The 22,333-nt window shown below is 35.9% G+C and overlaps 1 protein-coding gene and 1 long non-coding RNA gene across 2 annotated transcripts in view; both read left to right on the top strand.

Moving 5' to 3' along the window:
- Positions 1–13,251, top strand: part of LOC145059454 (uncharacterized) — a 28,024-nt gene extending 14,773 nt beyond the window's left edge. The window contains exon 3 of the long non-coding RNA XR_013686781.1: positions 13,031–13,251. This is a non-coding gene — a long non-coding RNA (uncharacterized LOC145059454). The remainder of the gene's footprint in view (positions 1–13,030) is intronic.
- A 2,112-nt stretch (positions 13,252–15,363) lies between these two features.
- KINESIN-12B (phragmoplast-associated kinesin-related protein) lies at positions 15,364–20,624 on the top strand. Its single transcript, XM_079007304.1, has 16 exons — positions 15,364–15,875; positions 16,005–16,142; positions 16,240–16,323; positions 16,425–16,550; positions 16,637–16,696; positions 16,785–16,931; positions 17,065–17,160; positions 17,261–17,403; positions 17,489–17,638; positions 17,721–17,850; positions 17,925–18,141; positions 18,248–18,855; positions 18,930–19,028; positions 19,109–19,261; positions 19,362–20,153; positions 20,323–20,624. The coding sequence occupies exons 1-16, from the start codon at positions 15,546–15,548 to the stop codon at positions 20,560–20,562; spliced, it is 3,513 nt and encodes a 1,170-aa protein (XP_078863430.1). The 5' UTR covers positions 15,364–15,545; the 3' UTR covers positions 20,563–20,624.
- The last annotated feature ends 1,709 nt before the right edge of the window (positions 20,625–22,333 follow it).

Genomic DNA, 22,333 nt, shown 5'->3' with positions numbered 1-22,333 from the left:
CCAAAACCCTCAATCATACGATAACCAGGCGAAAACACGAACAACTACAATACCATGAATCATGTGAACAAGACTAGAAGATATACAATACTCCTCAATGATCACAAGATGACAAGATGACAAAAAGAAAACATACCCGCAGCTGCATCTGGCTCTACCCTGACCTCCTCTGCAGTAAGTTGAAAAGCTCAACCCTGAGCCCTCGGAGGCTGCGCTCCACCCTGGCCCCAGCCAGTAGTCCTCAAAGTGACCGGTGCTGGAACCTACACCGGCCTGGAAACTAGTTGTGGACAGTTGGCCCTCATGTGGCCAACCTGATGGTACTGATAACAAATCCTCATATCCTGAACCGGGTCTGACTGACGGCAATCCCTCGCATAATGTCCCACTCTCCCGTACTTGCGGCACACACCACCGGACCTACAAACTCCGGTATGACCCTTCCCGCACTTCTCACAAGTGCGGCCGCTCTGACTGTCCAACCTGGAATCAACGGTATTTGACCGTTTTCGGCGCCGAATGCGACTGCACCGGGGCCTGCCTCTGCTCTCTCAACTTTCACTCAATCTCCAACTCACGCTGCCGAGCGGCCTCCTGCAACTCCAGTAAGGTCTCGCACCTCTGCATAGACACAAACTGTCTGATATCCCCCTTAAGCATACTCAGATATTGGAACATCTGACTCTGATTCGAAACAAACTCAGGGCAAAACACCGCCCTCTCAGTGAACATCCTGGTGATCTCCGTCACCAACTCTGAATCCTACTCCAGTTCCAAGAACTCTTGAGCCAACCTCTCCCTCTCAACCTGTGGAACATAACGGGTACTGAACATCTTCCGAAACTGATCCCATGTAACCGCAGCCCGCTGCGCATCAGAATACGATCCCGTAGTCAACCTCCACCAATCCTTTGCCCCGAGCCTTAAAAGGTTCAGAGCACACCTCACCCTCTGATCCGCAGGGCATGAACACGTGAAGAAACAACCCTCCACGTCCGACAACCACCTCATAGCAATGATCGGATCCTAAACTCCATCAAAAGCAGGGGTCTTCGTATTATCGAAGTCCCGATACTGAAAAGCCCGACTGGCTCCTCCACCTGTTGCTGTTATAGCCGCTGCAGCTGCCACGGCAGCCGTCTCTGCAAGAGCCGCATAACGCTCATCAAAATAGTCAACCATGGCGGTCCTGATCAACCCAAACATCTCCGACATCTCCGCCCTGGACATAGCAGCAATCTCATCATGCAGGATCTCATGAATCCTGGCATCCAACTCATCCGTACTCATCTGACCAATGACCTCGGGTGGCGCTGATCCACCCTGACCGCCCTCTTTTGATCCCGATCCTGACCCGGATCCACCCCCGGCATTCCTCGTAACCACCATACTGCACCGCCAGAAAATCAGATGCTTCCCCAATAACCCGGAAACCAACTCCCAACCTGACGCTAGGGGTTGTGACTTCCTTGATACGCATATGGGTCATGTGCTTTCAGTAGTACGGGCCCATACTACCTTCCACACCTACCCATATTTATATCAAGTATCATCACAACACCCTAGCGATAACATATACGTGGCAACACTCAATCCTCACCTCTAGAGGAACTGCTAACTACTTCATATAACGGGGAACCCTAGGCTAGCAAGCATCATATAATCAAGCAATTCTATCATGCAATTCCTGAAGATCCCTAGCCTAGTACTAGCATGTTGTTCTAACATATCACATAATCAAATAACTTGTATGGTATTTTGGGGTCTACTTACTGGCTCTGGCAGATCGTACCTCCGCATCCTCCTCTACTTATTTTTGAAAACCATTTCAATTTCACTTTGAAAACTCTCCTTGATTTGAGACTGGATTCACACGAACGTTCCTCCAATTCACTCAAACCAAGGCTCTGATACCAACTTGTAACGACCATAAAATTTACAACCAATTTAAACTTTTCAAACACAACCCATATTCATTAAGTTACTACAAAAAGGTTTCCAGATCATTTATTATCAGAGTATCCCAGAAACATCAACATAAAACTGAGGAGTGGTACGATCACGCCTTCGCCTTGCCACGATCTCTTGAAGTACCTGAAACAATACACTGAAACTGTAAGCCTGAAAGCTTAGTGAGTTACCCCAAAAATACTACATACAACACATACGCCCTTCCAGGCCACAACAACACATACGCCCTTCCAGGCCATAACAACACATACGCCCTTCCAGGCCATAACTCCATGGTATTTTCCGATCCGAATGTCTCAGGGGATTTCCATCCCATAACTCTGTTGACCTTCCGGTCCATACTCTGTTGACCTTCCGGTCCATATCATCTTGACCTTCCGGTCCTTACCATACGTAGCATACATAGCACATACATAAATATCATCTTAACCTTCTGGTCCTTATCATACGTAACATACATAACACATACATATCACATAACCGCATACAACATGATTACCTTCCGGTCCATAACATATTGCTCATATTGTAACATAACACATACAACTCTTATAACATCTAACAACATATATCTCATACTCTTCATAGCACATAAGACCTTCCGGTCACACATATACCATCCTAACTATCAGGAGACCGACCTTTACCAGGTCTCTAACATATACCATCCTAACTATCAGGAAACCGACCTTAACTAGATCTCTAACGTATACCATCCTAACTACCAGGATGCAAACATTGCAAAGCAATAACAGAACAGCAATACCCGGATATCCATCCGATAGAGGGTCGGACTTGGTGCCGTAGACCCTGTCAGTATAGTGAGGATAACTCACCTGCAACTGCCGACTGAAGAATAAGATCACGCTGCTCCGACCACCGACACGAACTCCACCACTGAACATTACCAAATAACCAAAACAAATAAATACCAAAATACCCCCGGAAGTCAACTGGTTAACCCTTGGTCAAAGTCAAAGTCCTCAGTCAAAGTCAACCTTACTGGTTGACCCTACTCGCCGAGTCAACCTGTCGACTCGTCGAGTTCCTTTACTCATAAACTCCCAATCATGACTCAACTCGCCGAGTCACCCTAAGACTCGCCGAGTCCAACAATCTTTGAGTCTTATCATGCTCAACTCACCGGGTTGCCCCTCAACTCACTGAGACATGGCTTAACCAGAAAAGGCTAGGGTTCCACGACCAGACTCGCCGAGTCCAAGGCAATCTTCAACAGACTCGCTGAGTTGTTCTTCTAACTCGCCAAGTCCAAACGTGACATCTTTAATCAGACGATCACATGTCATTCCATTGCTTCCAATAAATAGATCCGGACTCCTAGGGCCATATTCACACGTAAAGTTTCCAACTTTACGTGCATGCAAGGCTCAACAAGCTCCAACCAAGCTACAAGAAGGTTTTGGGACAAAGGCACTCTCAAACAAGCCCAAAGACTGATGCTTTCTGCCCTTATGGCTCCAATACAACCTAGATCTGAAGTTGCAACTTTAGATCCAACCTCTAAACTCGAAATAGATCCAAACCAAGCTAAAGAATCCCCAAAACAACCACCTTGGATGACAATAAGGAAAAAGGCTTAAGGAAGTGGCTTCTTATCCCAAAGATGAGTCTAAACTGATGTAGACTTCAGATCCACAAGCCCTCTTGATGCTATCCTCAATTTCCTCCAACTTCTCTTCACAAATTTCTCCTTCCAAGCTTCAATCTTCTTAACAATGGAGCCTCTCACGATTTAGGGTTTCTCTGGAACACTCAGGGAAGATAGAGGCTGAAATGAAGGCATATCATTCTTTAAATAGGGTGCAAACCCTGAAAATAGGGTTTCATATTCCAGCACAGACTCGTCGAGTCCAGCCTCTGACTCGGCGAGTCCAATCACTTAACATGTGCCCGACACATGCTTAGACTCAACGAGTTGCAGCTCCTACTCGCCGAGTTCCTCTTTTCCAAACTACACTTTACCCCCACGAACTCTTGATTCTGACTTGGGATGTTACACAATTGATGTGTTCAATTAAGCTCAATGTCAAACAAATCAGAAATCAGGAAATAAACAGTTGGACATTGAGTATGACTCTATTCCATGTCTTTGTCCACATGATATCTTGAGAACAGAGGATTATATGATCCCTTATCTAAAGGACGCGTTATTAACTAGATAGAGTTTGATAACGACTTTTGAGAGCTACGATTGCTAATCGGATTTTGAAGTCGTACTTGCAGTTATAGTTATTAGACTTATCCAAGTGGGAGACTGTTGGATTAGGTGTCTAAGCCCATAACTATAATTTGTATGTACTTTACCGGATAGTAGTATGGTCATTTTGGATTGCCTTCACTATAGCAACTGGACATAATAAGTTTTGGAGAAAGAGGTTATTTAAATGGTTTATTAATATATTATAGGAATAATATATTAATTGAGAAATCATATTAATTAATTAGTATTAATCAGAAATTAATTTGGAATTAGTTTAGTGATCAAAAGAGATTGATTAAAAGAACGGGGACTGATTATGTAAATCGGTAATAGTTATAGTTTGGGCTAATGGATCCTATTGGTATAGGGTGGACGAAAATCTATGGGAAACCCATAGAGTTTTCGTCCAAGGCTTACCTTATGGGGATCCATGTATTGCTTAAGGCCTAAGCAAGGGAATTAGGGTTTCCAGTTGAAAACCCTAGCAACCTCAACTATAAAAGGAACCCCCAGCCTCATGAAATCGACCACTGCTTCCCTAGAAGAAACCCTAGCCGATTTCTGCCTCTTTCTCTTCTCCTCATTCTTTTGCTTGTGGTGTTTATAACTCCATTAAAGGTACAACGCATGACACACTTGTTGGGTTTTGAGCATTCTAACACTCCTAAGTGTACATGCAACCCTAAATACATTGGATCTATGTTTTCTCTATTATACATGCAAATATGAACTTTCCAAGGTATTCATCCTAACTAGCATAATAACATTGATTCATATGAATATCTCAAGTTAGAATTACATACCTCTTTGATGTAGAATGTCTTCATGAAGCTTGAGTGCCTAGTGCCCCAAGTGTGACACCTCAAATGGTTCACACAACACCAAATACACTTGAAATAACTTGAGAGAATATACACACTTCATGAAAATCGGCTAGCCCTTTCACTCACACATAGTCGCCTATTTTGTCAACAATAAGATGCTTATATAGTTAGTGACAATTAGGGTAAACCCTAATTGTCATGGCTTTCCATTTCCTTGGATCCATGGGTTCAAATATACCATGGAGCATCTTATGGGTTTTTAGCCCAACTTGACAATCCATGAAGCATTAACCCACTATACAAGTATGGATGATTTATACAATCAACCCGTATATTTAATTAGTCTTCTTTTGATCACTTAATTAATCCTAGATTAATTCTTGATAAATACTAATTAAATAATCTTATCAATATATTAGAACTTATAATATATTAACAAACCTTAAGTGTTATTTCTCTCATTATAGTCTATCCAAATGCATGATGCCATGCAACCCAAATGGACCATGCCGGGTCGAGTCAAGTTTTACCAATTATAGTTATGGACTTAGACATTAATCCAACATTCTCCCACTTGGATAAGTCTAAAACTATTATTGCAAGTATGACTTCAAGAACCGACTGGCAATCGTAGCTCTCAAAAGCTTCTGTCGAACTCTGACCTTGCCGACGATCTCTGACCTTTGTCAATGACTTGTCCATTAGATAAGGGATCATATATTCCTCCATTCTAGATATCATTTGGACCGAGACATGGATTATAAGCATTCTCTCTGTCCATTCGTTGTTTCCCGATTTCCGATTTATGACGACTGACTAATTGAACAAATCAAATCAGTCTAGGCCCGACCGAGCACTTACATTTGTCATCACCAAATCATCGAGGGGCCCACAAATATCGCTTTTATCCCGAAGGTAAAAGGAATGGATAAACTTCGACTCATATGGCTTGTTCTACTACTTGTTGAATCATACACAAAGGCATGTTTTATAACATCGAGTTACCAATGCGTTTTCGTGCAATCAATGTATAACCAACTCATAGGAACAACTCATATCTCTAGGTTTGAAGAATATAAGATATTATCGTCTCATGATCACTCGTGATAAAATCCATGAAATGATTCGAGTGAGCGTGGGTTGAATCCAATACTCAGAACTTATGAGCACTCATGAATGTTGTAGCACCTATTGGCTATGTCCCATACCTTGGACATCTACAAACCCAATTCATGACAGTCTTGCCTTAATACCTACTTCCAATGTATTATCGACTGTGGATGGTTTGAATAACTTAATCATTCAGGAAGAACAACCTAGTTATTCTGGAAGTCAAAACATGCAAAATGAAACACAAGAATAATTGAATCCAATATTGTCTCAGAACTTATGAATATAAATAAAGCACCTTTTATTTATCACCATATGATTACACATTATTCATTGCATATTGTTTCAGCTATCAACTTTATACTTGAATTAAAAACAATAGTAGTCCCATGCTCCAAGCATGTACACTATGTTTTTTTTCTAAACACTAGTCATGCCATACACCAAGTATGCAAACTAAGTTTGTCTATGATCTTTACTTTGTGAAAGAGATCAATTGAACATAATTCCAATGATTCTCATTTCACACTCCCAATTCCTTACTGCAAATGCAAGAATTCCAAATTCATGCCATTTACTGAAATCTGTTAGATTCTAAACTTATATGCATTGATCCTCTTGTAACGATTATGCACAAAGTCACAAAGACTTGACAACAAACATTACCGAGCATTCCAAAGGAGATCAAATCCATGGAAACATCCTTCTTGCATTAATTTTTTCTAATCTTACACAGATTGAATAATTTCTAACTTTGAAACATTTCCATATTCCATTTTGACTATCACTTCTGAACAAGATTTGCCTCCTTACAGATTATGTCAATATGGTCCTTCCAGAATTAACACTATACTTCCAACTGTCCTTGAGCAACCAATCTTTGGTAAACCTTAGATTGTCCTCGACAATTACTTAATCATTTTAGTCATATCCAAATTCTAGACCTTTTCCCTTCTTAATGCCCCAAACATTTGGAAAATTTTAGAAATGATGAATATTATAGCACATGCAATCGATCCTATATCTGAAGCATATGGGACACGATTCATGATGTCTCACATAAAGACATGATACTAGACCAGTCCTTTTGCTACAATATTTCTATTTGCCAAGTTCTCATAATTTCATATTATGAAAAGGGATGTCGTAATTATAATCAAATTTGAGAAAGCAAATAATAGATCCATATATAGAATTTCCTTATGTTGAGCCATTCCAACATGAAATTCATATATATATATATATATATATATATATATATATATATATATATATATATATATATATATATATATATCATTGACTAAATACGATCAAAACCTCAATCTAAGCTTTTAGATTTGAGATGAAGTATAATTTCTTCTCCCTTAATTATAGTAAAACAACTTTTCCCAATTTAAACCTTTTGTTTTCTATAATTAGCATTGCTAACTTGCGACCTTTATCATAATTATCATGCTCCTACTAACATGATGATTATTAGCATAACACTTATGCTCCCACTCGCTTTGACATGTACTCAGAAATCAGCTGATACTAGATTGCTTTGATAAAACTTTATCAAAATCATACACCTTGCCTTAGATAGCACACTTGTGTGTCTAAACAATTATGAAGAGGGATGCCGTAATCATAATGTTTAGACCTTTTTGCCATTTCTCACAAGTCCATGTTAGTGTGTCGGTTAACCACACACGCTCCACTAACGACTTTGAGAATGCAAATATCACAATTGCTATCTAGCTACAATCTACTTAGCGAAAGTGTTTCCTCACCATCATTTTCATGAATCAGAGAGAAACCTTATGACACTTAGATTTAATGGTGTATGTGTTCTTATCCATGTGAATTGTCAAAACCATAGTCACAAGACAAGGATAATGACAAACCCAAACTCATATGGACTGAACTCAATCTTAATTTCTTGCCATTTGGCAGCTCAAGGGCCTGCCATTGCTTCCAAGTTGTTGTGCAACCAATTAAGAAATCTGAGAACTCATATGCAAAGCCAACTTTAATTGGAATGGGAATAGAATATGTCAACACGATAGGTTATAAAGCTCAAGTCGTGTGCTAGTGAAGAACTTTAGGTTTTATTCTTGATTAGTTATTGAGACTTTCAAGACCTTTAAGACTCCCACTGTCCTCTTGACATATAATACTTTCTTGTCAGATATTCAAGAGATAGTGTGGATTCTAATCAAGACAAAAACTTCACACAATTGGCCTTAGTTGGTCTTTGTTTTATCCAAAACATCACAACTTACCAATTTCAAATGTACAAGAGTAGAAAACTTTTACTCTTACATTTGACAAGTGTTTTAAACCTTCTTTAAGACATGTCACTCAAGTTACAATCTTAGAGTATAACTCTAAGAATTGTTTTTGGAACGAAGTATGAATCATCTTATTGATTTAACAACTTCAACAATTCATAACTCCTCTTCTTAACTATCAGAATGCACTTAGAGGATGAATTGTGATAAGGTCTCAAAATCATTAAGATGGTCTTAAAACGTGATACTAAAGTACTCTCCCATCTTTTCAGATTTGTGAAACTTTTATCTTTCTGCCTAAGTTGATTCTTATTATTCGCTCTGCCATACATTGGGACCTTTTCCAATGTCTAAGAATTACACTTAAGCTTGTATGTATAACCATATTTACTGAGCTATAGTAAATTATGACGAATAGTCTTATCGATCTTTTGTGGTGGACTTAACCAGTGCACAAGAATGTGTACTCGATCCCTTAGTCCTTTACTTGACTCACACATCCATGTGAACAAGCAGTTAGTCTTAATTTTTCCAATGCTTGAAAGTTCTCATTCATCATGTTATACAACTTGCATGATTCCAAGTTTCTATCCAACTGAAACTTAGGCGATGAGAATCTTTCCTTATTTGGTAAATTAGACACTACCACAAATGAAAGAATCAAATTCATATTTCCAGTCTTGCTCTTAATGGAATCTTATAAGCAACAAAAATTTTCACAAATGCCATTGTAAGGATATTTTAAATCAAATACAATAAAAAATTTTCCTTTTATTTTAAAAACTTTGCGGAAAAAACTATCCTTAAAGTGCAAAAGCACATGAAAACTTTATTGTTATCTATTCCTAAACAATATATCATAACTCCTAAGAAGTAGCTCAAGAATCCGATCTTCAAACTATGCAATAGAAATCCATCTACGCGATCAAATTCAACATATTGTTTCTTTAAGTTTCTTCACTTTTCTTTGATTCTTAAACATCAACATGTGATCCAGTCACATCATGTATCAAGAATCTTAGAATAGAAACTTAGCAGAGTTAGATAGTGGATTTTACCTGAATTAGAGTCAAACTTATTGACTTTAACATCCTTAGGTAAAATTGGCAGCTTCGCAACTAGTGACCCTTCCTTTGGCAATAGATACCTATGGACTCTTGATAATGAGACTATCTCAGACTTAGCCTCTCTCTTTACCATTTGGTTAACCGAGTTGACTATGGCCGATCCCTTTCCATTGGGAAGAGAGAGCTTTACTAGATATCCAATGTTACATTGTCAATGTCCATTGAAAGTTTGGGAAGTTGATCTTCCAATCACTTTTGCTTTACCAATGTTCCAAATCATTGCTGATTTAGCAGCACCAAGCAAATAGATAAGATCATTAGGGGTCTTGTCATAGTCTATTTCATAGGTGTCCCAAAGGAACTCACTATGTGACTTAGAAAGTGATTGATCATCAACTTCCTCTAGACTTTGACACCCAACCTCCTGGCTTGTCAATATGTGACTACATCTCCAAGATGTGATCACACATAGACCTTTGTTTGCCAATAGGGCTTGAGTGACCTTAAAATTTTCAAGAACTTGTGGGTTAGTGAGAATAATTGGAGGAGGTGAAAGAAGTATGATTTCCATGGGACATCATCTTCATTTAGGAAAGTTTGTTTCAAGAGATTTGGGAAGATCATAAATGTCTAAACCAGACATCTTTTGGGAGATATTCAAGATAGTTGTTTAAAGTCCCTAATATAACATCCAATATGAAATATTAAGGCTAGGACCCAACACAATACTTTTATAACTTGGAAGAGGAACGCCGTAATCTAAGCTATAAAATATTTGAAGGTAGGTGAATGACGATTCACCAATTTCCACCAAGATAAATGAAATGTATTATTAGGTTTTAATTGGTTTTGAAACTCCTAGATTCTTTTGAGATTCATTGAACTTTTCAATGGCATGTTTCAATCTCGAGTGTGCCCTTCAGGTTTTGTGAAATGGGATGCCGAGGATCACAAAACAAGGTGTGAAGTAACCATGCAAATTACTTGGTACTCTTAAGTGTTTACCCCTCAACCGATGTGCCGGTTAACCACACATGCTCCATCAATACTATGATAAACATTAAGTTACCCTTTTCCTACCTTGTTAAATACGAGTTAGTGTGTCGGTTAACCACACACGCTCCACTAACCGACTTAAACAAAGTGCAAAGTGTAATTTCATGGATTAGCACCTTATTCACATTTTCCTAAGTAACTAAGATTGGGTATTAATAAGAGTTTAGTTACTTAGTATTTATCATTAATACTTTTAATGAAGGGAGAATTATAGTCCTTGTCCTACCCGTTCGGCTAACGACCCTCCACCAGTCAAGGAAGCGGTGGGTGAGAGTGGACACCCATTAAACTGCCATTTTATAGGAAGTAACCTTATACCCCCTTATAGATCGACTTCGTGAATGAGGTCTACTAATGGTAAGACTGATTTGCTCTTATACATATATATTATTAACTTATAATATTATAAAGTATAAGGGTTGAATTTTAACTTTTAAAATTCTAAGGGCTTAACTTGGAATTAAAGTATTCATAAGAGAAAACTTTTCAAATTCCAAAACTTGAGGGCAAGTTTTGAAAATATTCAAAACTAATTAATTCCATAACTTATGTGTTTAAAGTAATTTTAATTAAAAAACTCTTCAAGTTCCATAACTTGAGGACAAGTTATGGAAGACTTTAAACTATTAAAGAATGTAACTCTTCTTCTTTATAACTTATGGAACTAATTAAGGTTACACATTTTAATGATTTAATGAAGTGACTCTTGAACCTCCATAACTTGAGGACAAGTTATGGAGTCATAAAACCATTTAATGAGGACAAGACTCTTCATTTTGTAACCATTGCCAACTTTTATGAGTTTTAAGAAACTTTAATGTGACTTTTCATGTAACTTGAGGACAAGTTACACAAACACATTTTAGAATGAATTTTTAGATTAAAATGGATCAAAGACACATAATCAATCAACATTTTCTATTAATCTAAGCAACTCATATGATCAAGAAAATTGGAATCAAACTTTTTCATGTAATTAGCATAACACTTAAACTAATACAAAACATGAATCTATTGACAATTATCTTTGAAATTGGATTAGTATGAACATTACCACATCAAAAATAGGTTTACAAGTCCAAAAACAACTTTTGGTAATGTTCCTAGTCCAAATCCAGCCAAAAAACACGAAGATATGCATTCTGGTACCACTGTTGGGTTTTGAGCATTCTAACACTCCTAAGTGTACATGCAACCCTAAATACCTTGGATCTATGTTTTCTCTATTATACATGCAAATATGAACTTTCCAAGGTATTCATCCTAACTAGCATAATAACATTGATTCATATGAATATCTCAAGTTAGAATTACATACCTCTTTGATGTAGAATGTCTTCATGAAGCTTGAGTGCCTAGTGCCCCAAGTGTGACACCTCAAATGGTTCACACAACACCAAATACACTTGGAATAACTTGAGAGAATATACACACTTCATGAAAATCGGCTAGCCCTTTCACTCACACATAGTCGTCGATTTTGTCAACAATAAGATGCTTATATAGTTAGTGACAATTAGGGTAAAACCTAATTGTCATGGCTTTCCATTTCCTTGGATCCATGGGTTCAAATATACCATGGAGCATCTTATGGGTTTTTAGCCCAACTTGACAATCCATGAAACATTAACCCACTATACAAGTATGGATGATTTATACAATCAACCCATATATTTAATTAGTCTTCTTTTGATCAATTAATTAATCCTAGATTAATTCTTGATAAATTCTAATTAAATAATCTTATTAATATATTAGAACTTATAATATATTAACAAACCTTAAGTGTTATTTCTCTCATTATAGTCTATCCAAATGCATGATGCCATGCAACCCAAATGGACCATGCCGGGTCGTGTCAAGTCTTACCAATTATAGTTATGGACTTAGACATTAATCCAACAACACTAAGCTCTTGAAGGTCAATATCTACAATCAATAAGAAAAGGTATTCTTCTATCTATGTTTAGTTATCAATTTCGAAAATTGCATGCTAGATTAGGGTTTTGCTTTGGATAATTAGTTTACATGTATAACTTGAGAAAAATCTAAATCCAAAGCATTAGGGTTGCATGTGCACCATAGGAATGTTGTTGTGCTTAAAACCCATCAATGTTAAGCTAGATGAGGCTTGATATCGTCGACTCGAGTTGATGGTTTATCTTGTCTTCAGGATTTAGGTGAGTTTTCTCACTATACTATATAAAATGCTAGCTGTATTTGTGACTCTTGCATTATGTGTTGGGCTGGGTCCATTGGTATGCGTGTAGGGTTGGGCCCATTGGCATGTTGGGTTGTGCCTGTTCATATGTTGGGCTAGGCCCATTTGTATGTTGGGATGGGCCCATTTGTATGTTGGGTTGGCCCCATTGGTATGGTGAGTTGGGCCCGTTATTATGGGTTGGGCCCAATACGAGGGCTTGACCCATTGATATGTGTGGTATGTGATATTTTGGGGAACTCACTAAGCTTTGTGCTTATGGTTTGTGGTTTAACATTTTTTAGGTACTTCCAGTTTCAAAGGGAAGAGCCCGATTGACTGCACAACATCCCCTGATGGCTTTTCTACATTGGTTATATTTGTTTTACTATGATGTTTAAGAAATATAATTCACTCTTTTGGTTTTGGAACATATTATTGTGTGGGATTAATGGTTTAAAAATAAAAAGTTCTATCAAAATTTTTGGGACATCACATATATGGATTCAATGGTAAGGTTGACAAAGAGCTTCTGTAGTGAGACTCTTAATATGTCTAGCTTAACAGAACTATTAGTTATGTGAGACTAGCTTAACAACTTACGAGGTTAAATTGTTTAATAATTGTGTTGTGAAGTTTTATTAGTTTGGAAACAAATGGTTACCGAGTTTAGTTACTAGTCAAGTAATTGATCAATATGGTTGATATAATGGTGAGTTTAGACAAATTCGAACGAACTTGATATATTGTCCAAATAGGTCTGTACAAGTAATGAGTTGTAATGTGTAAAATATAATTTATAATATAAACTTGAAATACAAATCTAGTTATAAATTATAAAACCAAACAAACCAAACTGAGACTATTAACACCAAGCAGTGAACCCAATCATGAATAATATAACTTAGGTAAGTAAGAGTGTCGAACACATGAGAAACAAAGATGCACTCCTATTATAATACCTAATTGTTCATCAACTTCAAAAGAAAGCATATAAAGGGGATTTTATGATAAGCGTCACTCAAATAAATAAGTAAATAAATAAGCATGACATACAATATGGAAAAGAGATTTGATTGTACTCATATTTGGATTTAATCATTCCTTATTCTTTGAATGACTTCTATTATGTGCAATGTATATTGGTATGTTGTTTATCGATTCCTAAAATGATTAGGTCAATTACTAACATCCTTAATCATATGTTTCTAAGTTATCAACCAATATTGATAACTTTCCTAGATCAATTCTAGTAATTCGTATTATACAGGACTTAATTGATATGATCGATCCCATCGCTAACGGTTAACCTTTCAAATTGTCCATGTCATTAATGCAATCATGAACATTAAATCAATATGCATATATCTAACCTAAGGATCCCTTCTCAACTTCCTACCTTATTAATGCAAATTCCAATTGCTCTAATGTTAGCAAAACAATATGATACAAGAAATATAATCCAAAATCAATATCTATAACACCCACTCTAGACGACCTTAAGAAATGACGTTTTTACCGTAAATCCATTTCAAATTGGGTCCATTTGTATCTAGGCCTGGCAATGGAGCGAGTTTTGACCCTGATCCGATCCAAACCCTTAAGAATTATATGGGTTTGGAGCATAGTTTTTGATTCGTTTACCCGTTAACGACCCGTACCCGCTAACCCTTTTATTAAAAGGGTCGGGTATGGATCATCACTGATCCGCTCCGTTTATAACCCGCCCCTTATAATTTTTGAATTATTGGTTTATATTTTATATTTCTTAAAGTTTAATTTTAATTTCAATCGAAAGTCCAAAAGGAAATGCCAAAGTCCAAACTGTTTATACATAAGAATGGAGGAGTCGACTTCTAGACTTCCAGTCTTCTACTAAGAATTATGATGACGTTTCATTTATATTTCATCAAGCAATCATCATATTTAATTCATAAATCAATAAATGCATTCATCAACCGAAAGAAAGTTTGTCATTGCTATTCTCTATCACTACAATTGACAGTAAAAAAAAATCAGTAGTTACTACAATAGATATTTTTAATTCCAATTGGAAGTCCTCGAGTACGTAATGTGTTTTCTAAATCAACATTTTTTTTATTTAAGAAATATTATTTTATGAATTAAGTAATATGTGTTTGATAATTCAAAAAGCCTATGGGTTACAGGGCGGGTTTGGATATCCGTTGATCCGGTGGATAAGGGTATGAATTTGATTATTCAAAACCCTGCGGGTTACAGAGCGGGTTTGGATCAGATTTTGAAATTTGTTAAAAATGTTTGGATCAAGGTCGATTCGACCCAAACCCGCTCTATTGCCATGTCTACATTTGTATTGTATCCCATATCTTGCGTAGCATGAAAATAATGAGAAACATGAATTTATTTATTATTTATTATTATTATTATTATTATTATTATTATTATTTTATTTTACAATTCAATTTCGTAGTGGACACATTAGAAACTGTATATCTATTTAATTATTTTTGGTTATTCTTTTAAAAAATAAAAAAATGATTATATTAATCATTTTCTATTTTCTATTAAAATAGTGAAAGTAAACAGTGGAGGAGTTAATTAGAGGATATGTTATTCATTTTACAAACTAAAGAACAATTAAAGCAATTTTGTGATCCCCAATTTGATTTGAATTTTTCGATCCGCCCAAACCCCTTTCAAACGGCTACAGCTTTCTGTCTCTCTCTTTACAGTGTCTGTACTGTGTGTGTCTCTCATAATTTCTCGCTACTTTGTCTGTCGGAACCCTAAATCTCCTTCACTATCTCGATCGCTACTCTGAACAAGGATTTTGCAAAGATGAAGCGTTTTATTCAACCAAGAAGCCCCATCTTGAGAGAGAATTCTGTGGATACACCTCCATCAAACCCTACTTCGACAAAGCAGAGTAAATCTTCTAGTCGAAAACATAAATCCCCCAAAGAAAATGCTCCACCTTCTGACCCCAACGCCATTCCAGATTCGTATCCTTCTCCATCGTTTACTGGTAAACCATCTCCCGGTGCTTCCAGTAAATTGAAATCTCCACTGCCACCCAGACCTCCTCCGTCTAATTCTCACAAGCGGAAGCTTAGTAATGATTTTCTTCTTGAAAATGGTGTTGCTGGATCTTCGGATACTGGGGTCAAGGTATATTTATAAGAGACGATCTTATCTTTCCGAACTGTAAATTGCTGAGTTCTTCAAGAAATTGTACAAGAAAGCCGGTCTTAACATGTAGGAATATATCTAATTTTGTTGTGATCCGGATCAATTTAGGTTATTGTGCGAATGAGGCCACCAAATACGAATGAAGAAGAGGGGGAAGTTATAGTACAGAAGACATCTGGTGATTCTTTGTCAATTCTTGGGCAGACATTTACTTTTGATTCTGTAGCCGATGCATCCTCAACTCAGGCACGTTTTGTGTATATTTTGATATGAAATGCATCTAGATTTTAACACTGATGAAATGATTATTGTGTTTCTGTTGAATTCAATTTGTCTTTTTCAGGTAGATATATTCCAGTTCGTAGGAGCTCCCCTTGTTGAAAATTGTATTGCTGGATTTAATAGTTCTGTGTTTGCATATGGGCAGGTATAGTTTATCTTCCTTTTGACTATAAATGTATCAACTTTCTTTCTTTCATTATTCATGGCTATTTATATTAATACACACCACAAATAAAATTTGAGTAGACTGGGAGTGGAAAGACCTACACAATATGGGGTCCATCCAATGCATTGTTGGAAGAGGAGTTATCTAGTGATCAACAAGGATTGACACCTCGTGTGTTTGAAAGACTATTTTTTCGCATGAATGAGGTGAGATTGTATGTTAAGTCTATATTGATATTTACCTTGATGTTCACTTAAATCTGTCCTCATGCATTAAAGGAAATTTTGTATAGGAACAAAATAAACATGCTGACAAGCAACTCATGTATCAATGCCGCTGTTCTTTTCTTGAGGTAACATGATAATTTATTTATCATGGACAATTGAACTTCTGTTGTTACAAGTATCTTAAATCTTAATTCTGGGAAACTGTATTGACAGATCTATAATGAACAAATTACTGATTTGTTGGATCCAGTTCAAAGAAACCTTCAAATAAGAGAAGATACTAAAACAGGTGTATATGTTGAAAATTTAACAGAGGAGTCCGTTTGCAGTCTAAAAGATGTGACAAAACTTCTGAAAAAGGTTTGGATACTTTACTCTTGCTTAATGAAAGGTTTCCATTATAATGAGTGCCACAACCATCAGTAATCGATCATATCAAGATTCTTCATTTGTCTCTGGTTTATGCTTTTCTTAATACGATAGTTGTATGCAGGGGTTGTCAAATAGAAGGACAGGAGCTACAAGTATAAATATGGAGAGTTCACGCTCTCACAGTGTGTTCACTTGTGTTGTTGAATCACGATGCAAGGTAATAATAGATGGTGAAAAATTTCAAGTTATTTGCTTTTGTGGTGTCCTATATAGTAATTTTGTCTTGTGTTTTCATATCCACAATTCAAAATTTATAGAGCAAAGATGGCTTGAGTTCCCTCAAAACAAGTCGAATAAATCTTGTTGACCTTGCTGGATCCGAGAGACAAAAGTCAACAGGTGCAGCTGGAGAACGCTTAAAAGAAGCTGGGAATATTAATCGTTCACTTTCACAACTCGGGTATGACATATGATTTATATTATGTTTTTGTTGATTTCATTTCTGTTGATCTATTCTAATATTCATTTATGTTTGACAATTTCAGAAACTTGATTAACATTCTAGCAGAGGTTTCCCAAACAGGAAAGCAAAGGCACATTCCATATAGAGATTCCAAGCTGACATTTTTGTTGCAGGAATCTCTTGGTGGAAATGCAAAACTTGCCATGGTCTGTGCCATTTCACCTTCAGAAAGGTAACAATAACATGAAAAATTCTTTTTGATCCTTTTATTTCTGTGTGTTTGTTTTTAAACCTTTTATAATATAATGAAACAGCTGTAAGAGTGAGACTTTTAGTACATTGAGATTTGCAAAACGTGCAAAAGCTATCAAGAACAAGGCAGTTGTTAATGAACAAATGCAGGAGGATGTGAACACACTACGTGAAGTGATTCGACAACTAAAGGTACATTTTCCATTTTTTTTTAATTCAAGTTTATGATACAGCAGCTACTGATTGGAATTATTGATATATAACAGGATGAACTAATACGCATGAAGGAAAACAACAATTCACCTGATCCAAATACAGGTTGGAATGCACGTAGAAGTTTGAATCTTCTGAAATACAGCTTAAATCGTCCTATGATGATGCTACCTCATATGGAAGATGACGAGGATGAAGAAATGGAAATTGTTGAGGAAGCTGAACAAGTTCTTTTGGAAGCCACTGAAGCATGCAAAAATATGGAAACAGGTAGATGTCATCATGTGAAAATTGAAATCCAGTTTTCAACCTTTCTTTATTGTTTACACTTTTAATCCATCTCCATGAAACTAAATCAAGTCAAATTCATAAACAGGTCTTACAGAAGAGACTTCTGAACAAGTTGACAAGTCTGAATTAGTTACAACTGCTGATGATAATGAAGAAAATGACACATTTACCACTCCTACCCTTACAATACTACCATCTGAAGTATCCCCAATCCTCAAGTGTCCAACTCCAAGTGTTTCACCAACAGTTACTAGTAGCAGCAGGAAAAGTTTAAGGACTTCTTCAACATTTACTGCTTCCCAAAATGCCCTTGCAAACAATATTTCTGAATCTATCATGCTTTCACATAAACAGAGTAGTGCTTTTGGACAAACGGATCGTTTGGCTGCTAGTCTGCATCATGGGCTTGAAGTTTTAGATAAAAATAGAAAAAGTTTTGCTTTAGGGCGTTCATCATTCAGGTTTCCATGTAAACCAGTTCAAAAAGATGTTGGTGTTCAAACTTTTTCTCTAGAGAATGTGTTATCTGACGAGATAGAGAAATCCATGGAGTATTTGTGCAACAATTGCAAGAGTAAAACATCTGAATTAGTAGAAGATAAAGATACACATGAACATGATACTTCAAATCTGCAGTTGGTTCCTTTTGATGCGCCACAATTGGTTGAAAAATCCAAGCAGCTAGTTCCAAAAGTAATATTTTTTAACAGAAAAAAATTATTTATTCATTTTATTTTGAGATTAATTCATGTGTAACATTCTTGTAGGTAGTGGAAAAAGTCTTGGCTGGAGCTATAAGGAGAGAAATGGTGTTAGAAGAATTCTGCACTAGACAACACAATGAAATTATGCAACTTAATCGTCTGGTATTATGCTTGTTTTCAGTTCCCTCAATGTTGATATGAAATTACTTTTTTACCCTTTAACCATTTTCATACCATCACAGGTGGAACAGTATAAACATGAACGTGAGTGCAATTCGATTATTGGGCAACTGCAAGAAGACAAAATCGCCCGTCTTGAGAACTTAATGGATGGTGTTTTGTCAGCTGAGGAGTTTGTAAATGAAGAATTGACATCTTTAGCAAATGAACATCAAGTATGCATACATACGCCTTCCAGATTTTCTCAACTTTCTATGGTTCTTTCATTTTTACTATTTTAAAATTTTCATGCTTCTTTTTTTACATGTAATACAGACTCTGAAGGAAAAATACGAGAATCATCCGGAAACTCTAAGGAAAGAAATTGAGTTGAAAAGAATACAAGATGAATTGGAACGTTACAGGAGCTTCTTTGATATGGGAGAGAGGGATGTTTTAATGGAAGAGATTCAAGATTTAAGGAGTCAACTTCAATCTTATGTAGATTCTTCACCAAAATTCTCTAAAACACAAACTCCTGTTTTACAAATAACATATCCATCTGAAACCAATGAATCCCCTTCTTTATCCACAATCCCAGAGTCAACCGATGAACAGAGATTTGAATCAGAGAGAATCCGATTCAATGAAGAAGAGAACAAATGGATTTCTCTTACACAAGAGTTGAAAAGTCAACTAGAAGCCAACCGATTGCTTGCTGAAAAGCAAAAACAAGAACTTGAAACAGAGAGAAAATGTTCACAAGAGCTTAAAGAAGCAATGCAAATGGCAATGGAGGGTCATGCAAGAATGCTTGAACAGTATGCTGATTTAGAGGAGAGACATATGAACATGCTAATAAGGCAACGAAGAATTCAAGATGGAATTGAAGATGTGAAGAAAGCAGCTACAAAAGCTGGAGTAAGGGGTAATGAATCAAAATTTATAAATGCCCTTGCTGCTGAAATTTCAACCATAAAGGTGGAAAGAGAAAGGGAGAGAGGGCGTTTTAGGGATGAAATTAAAGGGCTTCAAGAACAATTGAGAGATACTGCTGATGCTGTACAAGCTGCTGGTGAATTACTTGTGAGACTCAAAGAAGCAGAAGAAGCTGTTGCTTTTTCAGAGGTCAGTTTCTATTTATTTATTTATTTATTTATTTTTTAACAAAAACAAAAATTTTAATTTTATCAATTATAAATGAGGCTATGTGATTACTTAACTTCACTAAGTATATCTATTTATAATCTAATTGAAATCATGAAGTTCATAAACTGACATATTCTAACATATGTAGGCACGTGCTAGAGATGCAGAAGAAGAAACACAGAATGCCTACAAACACATTGAAAAACTCAAGAAAAAACACAAGAATGATACACCAATATACAATCTACAGGAGTCAAACATCAAAGTTGACCAACAACAACAACAAAAACAAAAACCCAGAGATGAGTTTGACCAATTCTATAATGTGGAAAAAGAAGAGTTGACCACATTACCAGAGTTCTCTGGATACGATAGATGCAACATATAAGTACAAAAATTTGTTATCAACATTTATTTTGTACAATACATAAATTCTTTTTTCAAGCATAATATTCCGTTTGAAATATTTAACCACAATAATGTCTACTCTTTTTTCAAGCCTCCATTGAGTTTGTAGGGTCTTTGTTGTAGAAAGACAAAGGGTGGTTAGATCTCATAATTGAAAAAAGAAATGGCAATGTAGTTTGATAACAATGTGGGATCATTTTGTCAATTGGATAGGGGGCAAAATTAAAAAAAAAAAAAGAAAAAGCATAATTTAGACATGGAGTTGACAAGTACCATTCTTTGGAGCCCCCTGAATATTGTTGTATGGTGAGTGTAGATTTTATGTGAGTAGAGACCATTAAACAAGTAGCTTGTGGTATTGTCTTCTTTGAAATGTATATCTCCCCTACTTGTGGACCACTTAAGGGTATATCATATATCATATATATATGTAAAATATTTAATGGACCAAAAGATAGGAACACAACAAAGTAGATAACATTCCTTGCCTAGCCTTACATTATCTAATGAAGAGATAGATAATAATCGACATTCATTTCTTTATTATATTTTTCTTTATAGCAAGATTGGGATGTTTAAAAAGAACATCAAGACAAGGAATGGGCCATGATGGTGACATCAAGAAAGTAATGTGTCTAGGATTGATGATAGTTATATTGCACCAAAGATGATTTTGATTTTGATTTTCATTTTGTATTGTCAAAACTAAATTGGTATTGGAAATTATGGTACGACATGTTCATGATAAGAACAAGGTAAACAGGTACCGTTTATGTGATTTAACGGTTTTTAAGACTTTGTTTTGTGAATTTTGTACTGTGTATTGAAAATGAAGGCATCATTTGTTGGAAAAGAATCGAATCTTGGAATGGACAAATCGAAAAAGTCTTAACTTGCTGTGTAACAAATTTTTTATATGCTAGAGAGTGCTTGATTCACAAAATGTTTTTTATTGATATATATTATAATATGACAAAAAAATTTAAATTCAAGTGTTCGGATATGAAGAAATTTTATTGTGTCTGTGTGTTTTGCTAGCTAAAGATAGAACCAAATTCAATAATAATAATTGGATAATTTTAAATTCACTTGGGTTGTTTCCTTGTTTTTTCATTTATTAAGTTTTTGCATGAATAAAATGGACCCAATGAAGTATGTATTGATAAAATATTGTACTTACCGAAAGAGCTTGATAATATATATATATATATATATATATATATATATATATATATATATATATATATATATATATATATATATATAGAGAGAGAGAGAGAGAGAGAGAGAGAGAGAGGTTTAAATAAGGACAAAAAAGGTTAAGAACCGTAAGAACCTCTAACTTTAGATATTTATAAAGGGTTTAGGGTAACCCTAAACCCTAAACCCTAACCCCTAAACCCTAAACCCTTTATAAACACCCTAAACCCTAAACCCTTTATAAACATCTAAAATTAGAGGTTCTTACGATTCTTAACCTTTTTTGGTTCTCATTTGAACCTTTACCTATATAGAGGAGGGTTCAATTGAGAAAAAAAGGTTGAGAATGAGGGAATCATTATCAACCACTCATTTATTTTTGCCGCAAAGCCTCGTCGTACCAGTAAAAATGGGAAAGAAATAGATATGTGTTTTCCAACAAAACATGTTTCCTTAAACTATGCTAATCATTACCTTAATATATACAAAAACATAGTTTTTTTGTTTTTTTTTTTTAATTTTTAAGAAGCTATTTTTATTGAAAAATGATT

Source organism: Lactuca serriola, chromosome 6 (genome assembly GCF_051521515.1).
Source record: "Lactuca serriola cultivar US96UC23 chromosome 6, Lser_US96UC23_V15, whole genome shotgun sequence".
Classification (NCBI taxonomy): Eukaryota; Viridiplantae; Streptophyta; class Magnoliopsida; order Asterales; family Asteraceae; genus Lactuca; species Lactuca serriola.
Note: the sequence above shows the minus strand (reverse complement) of the source record. Positions and strands in the feature narration are given on the sequence as shown.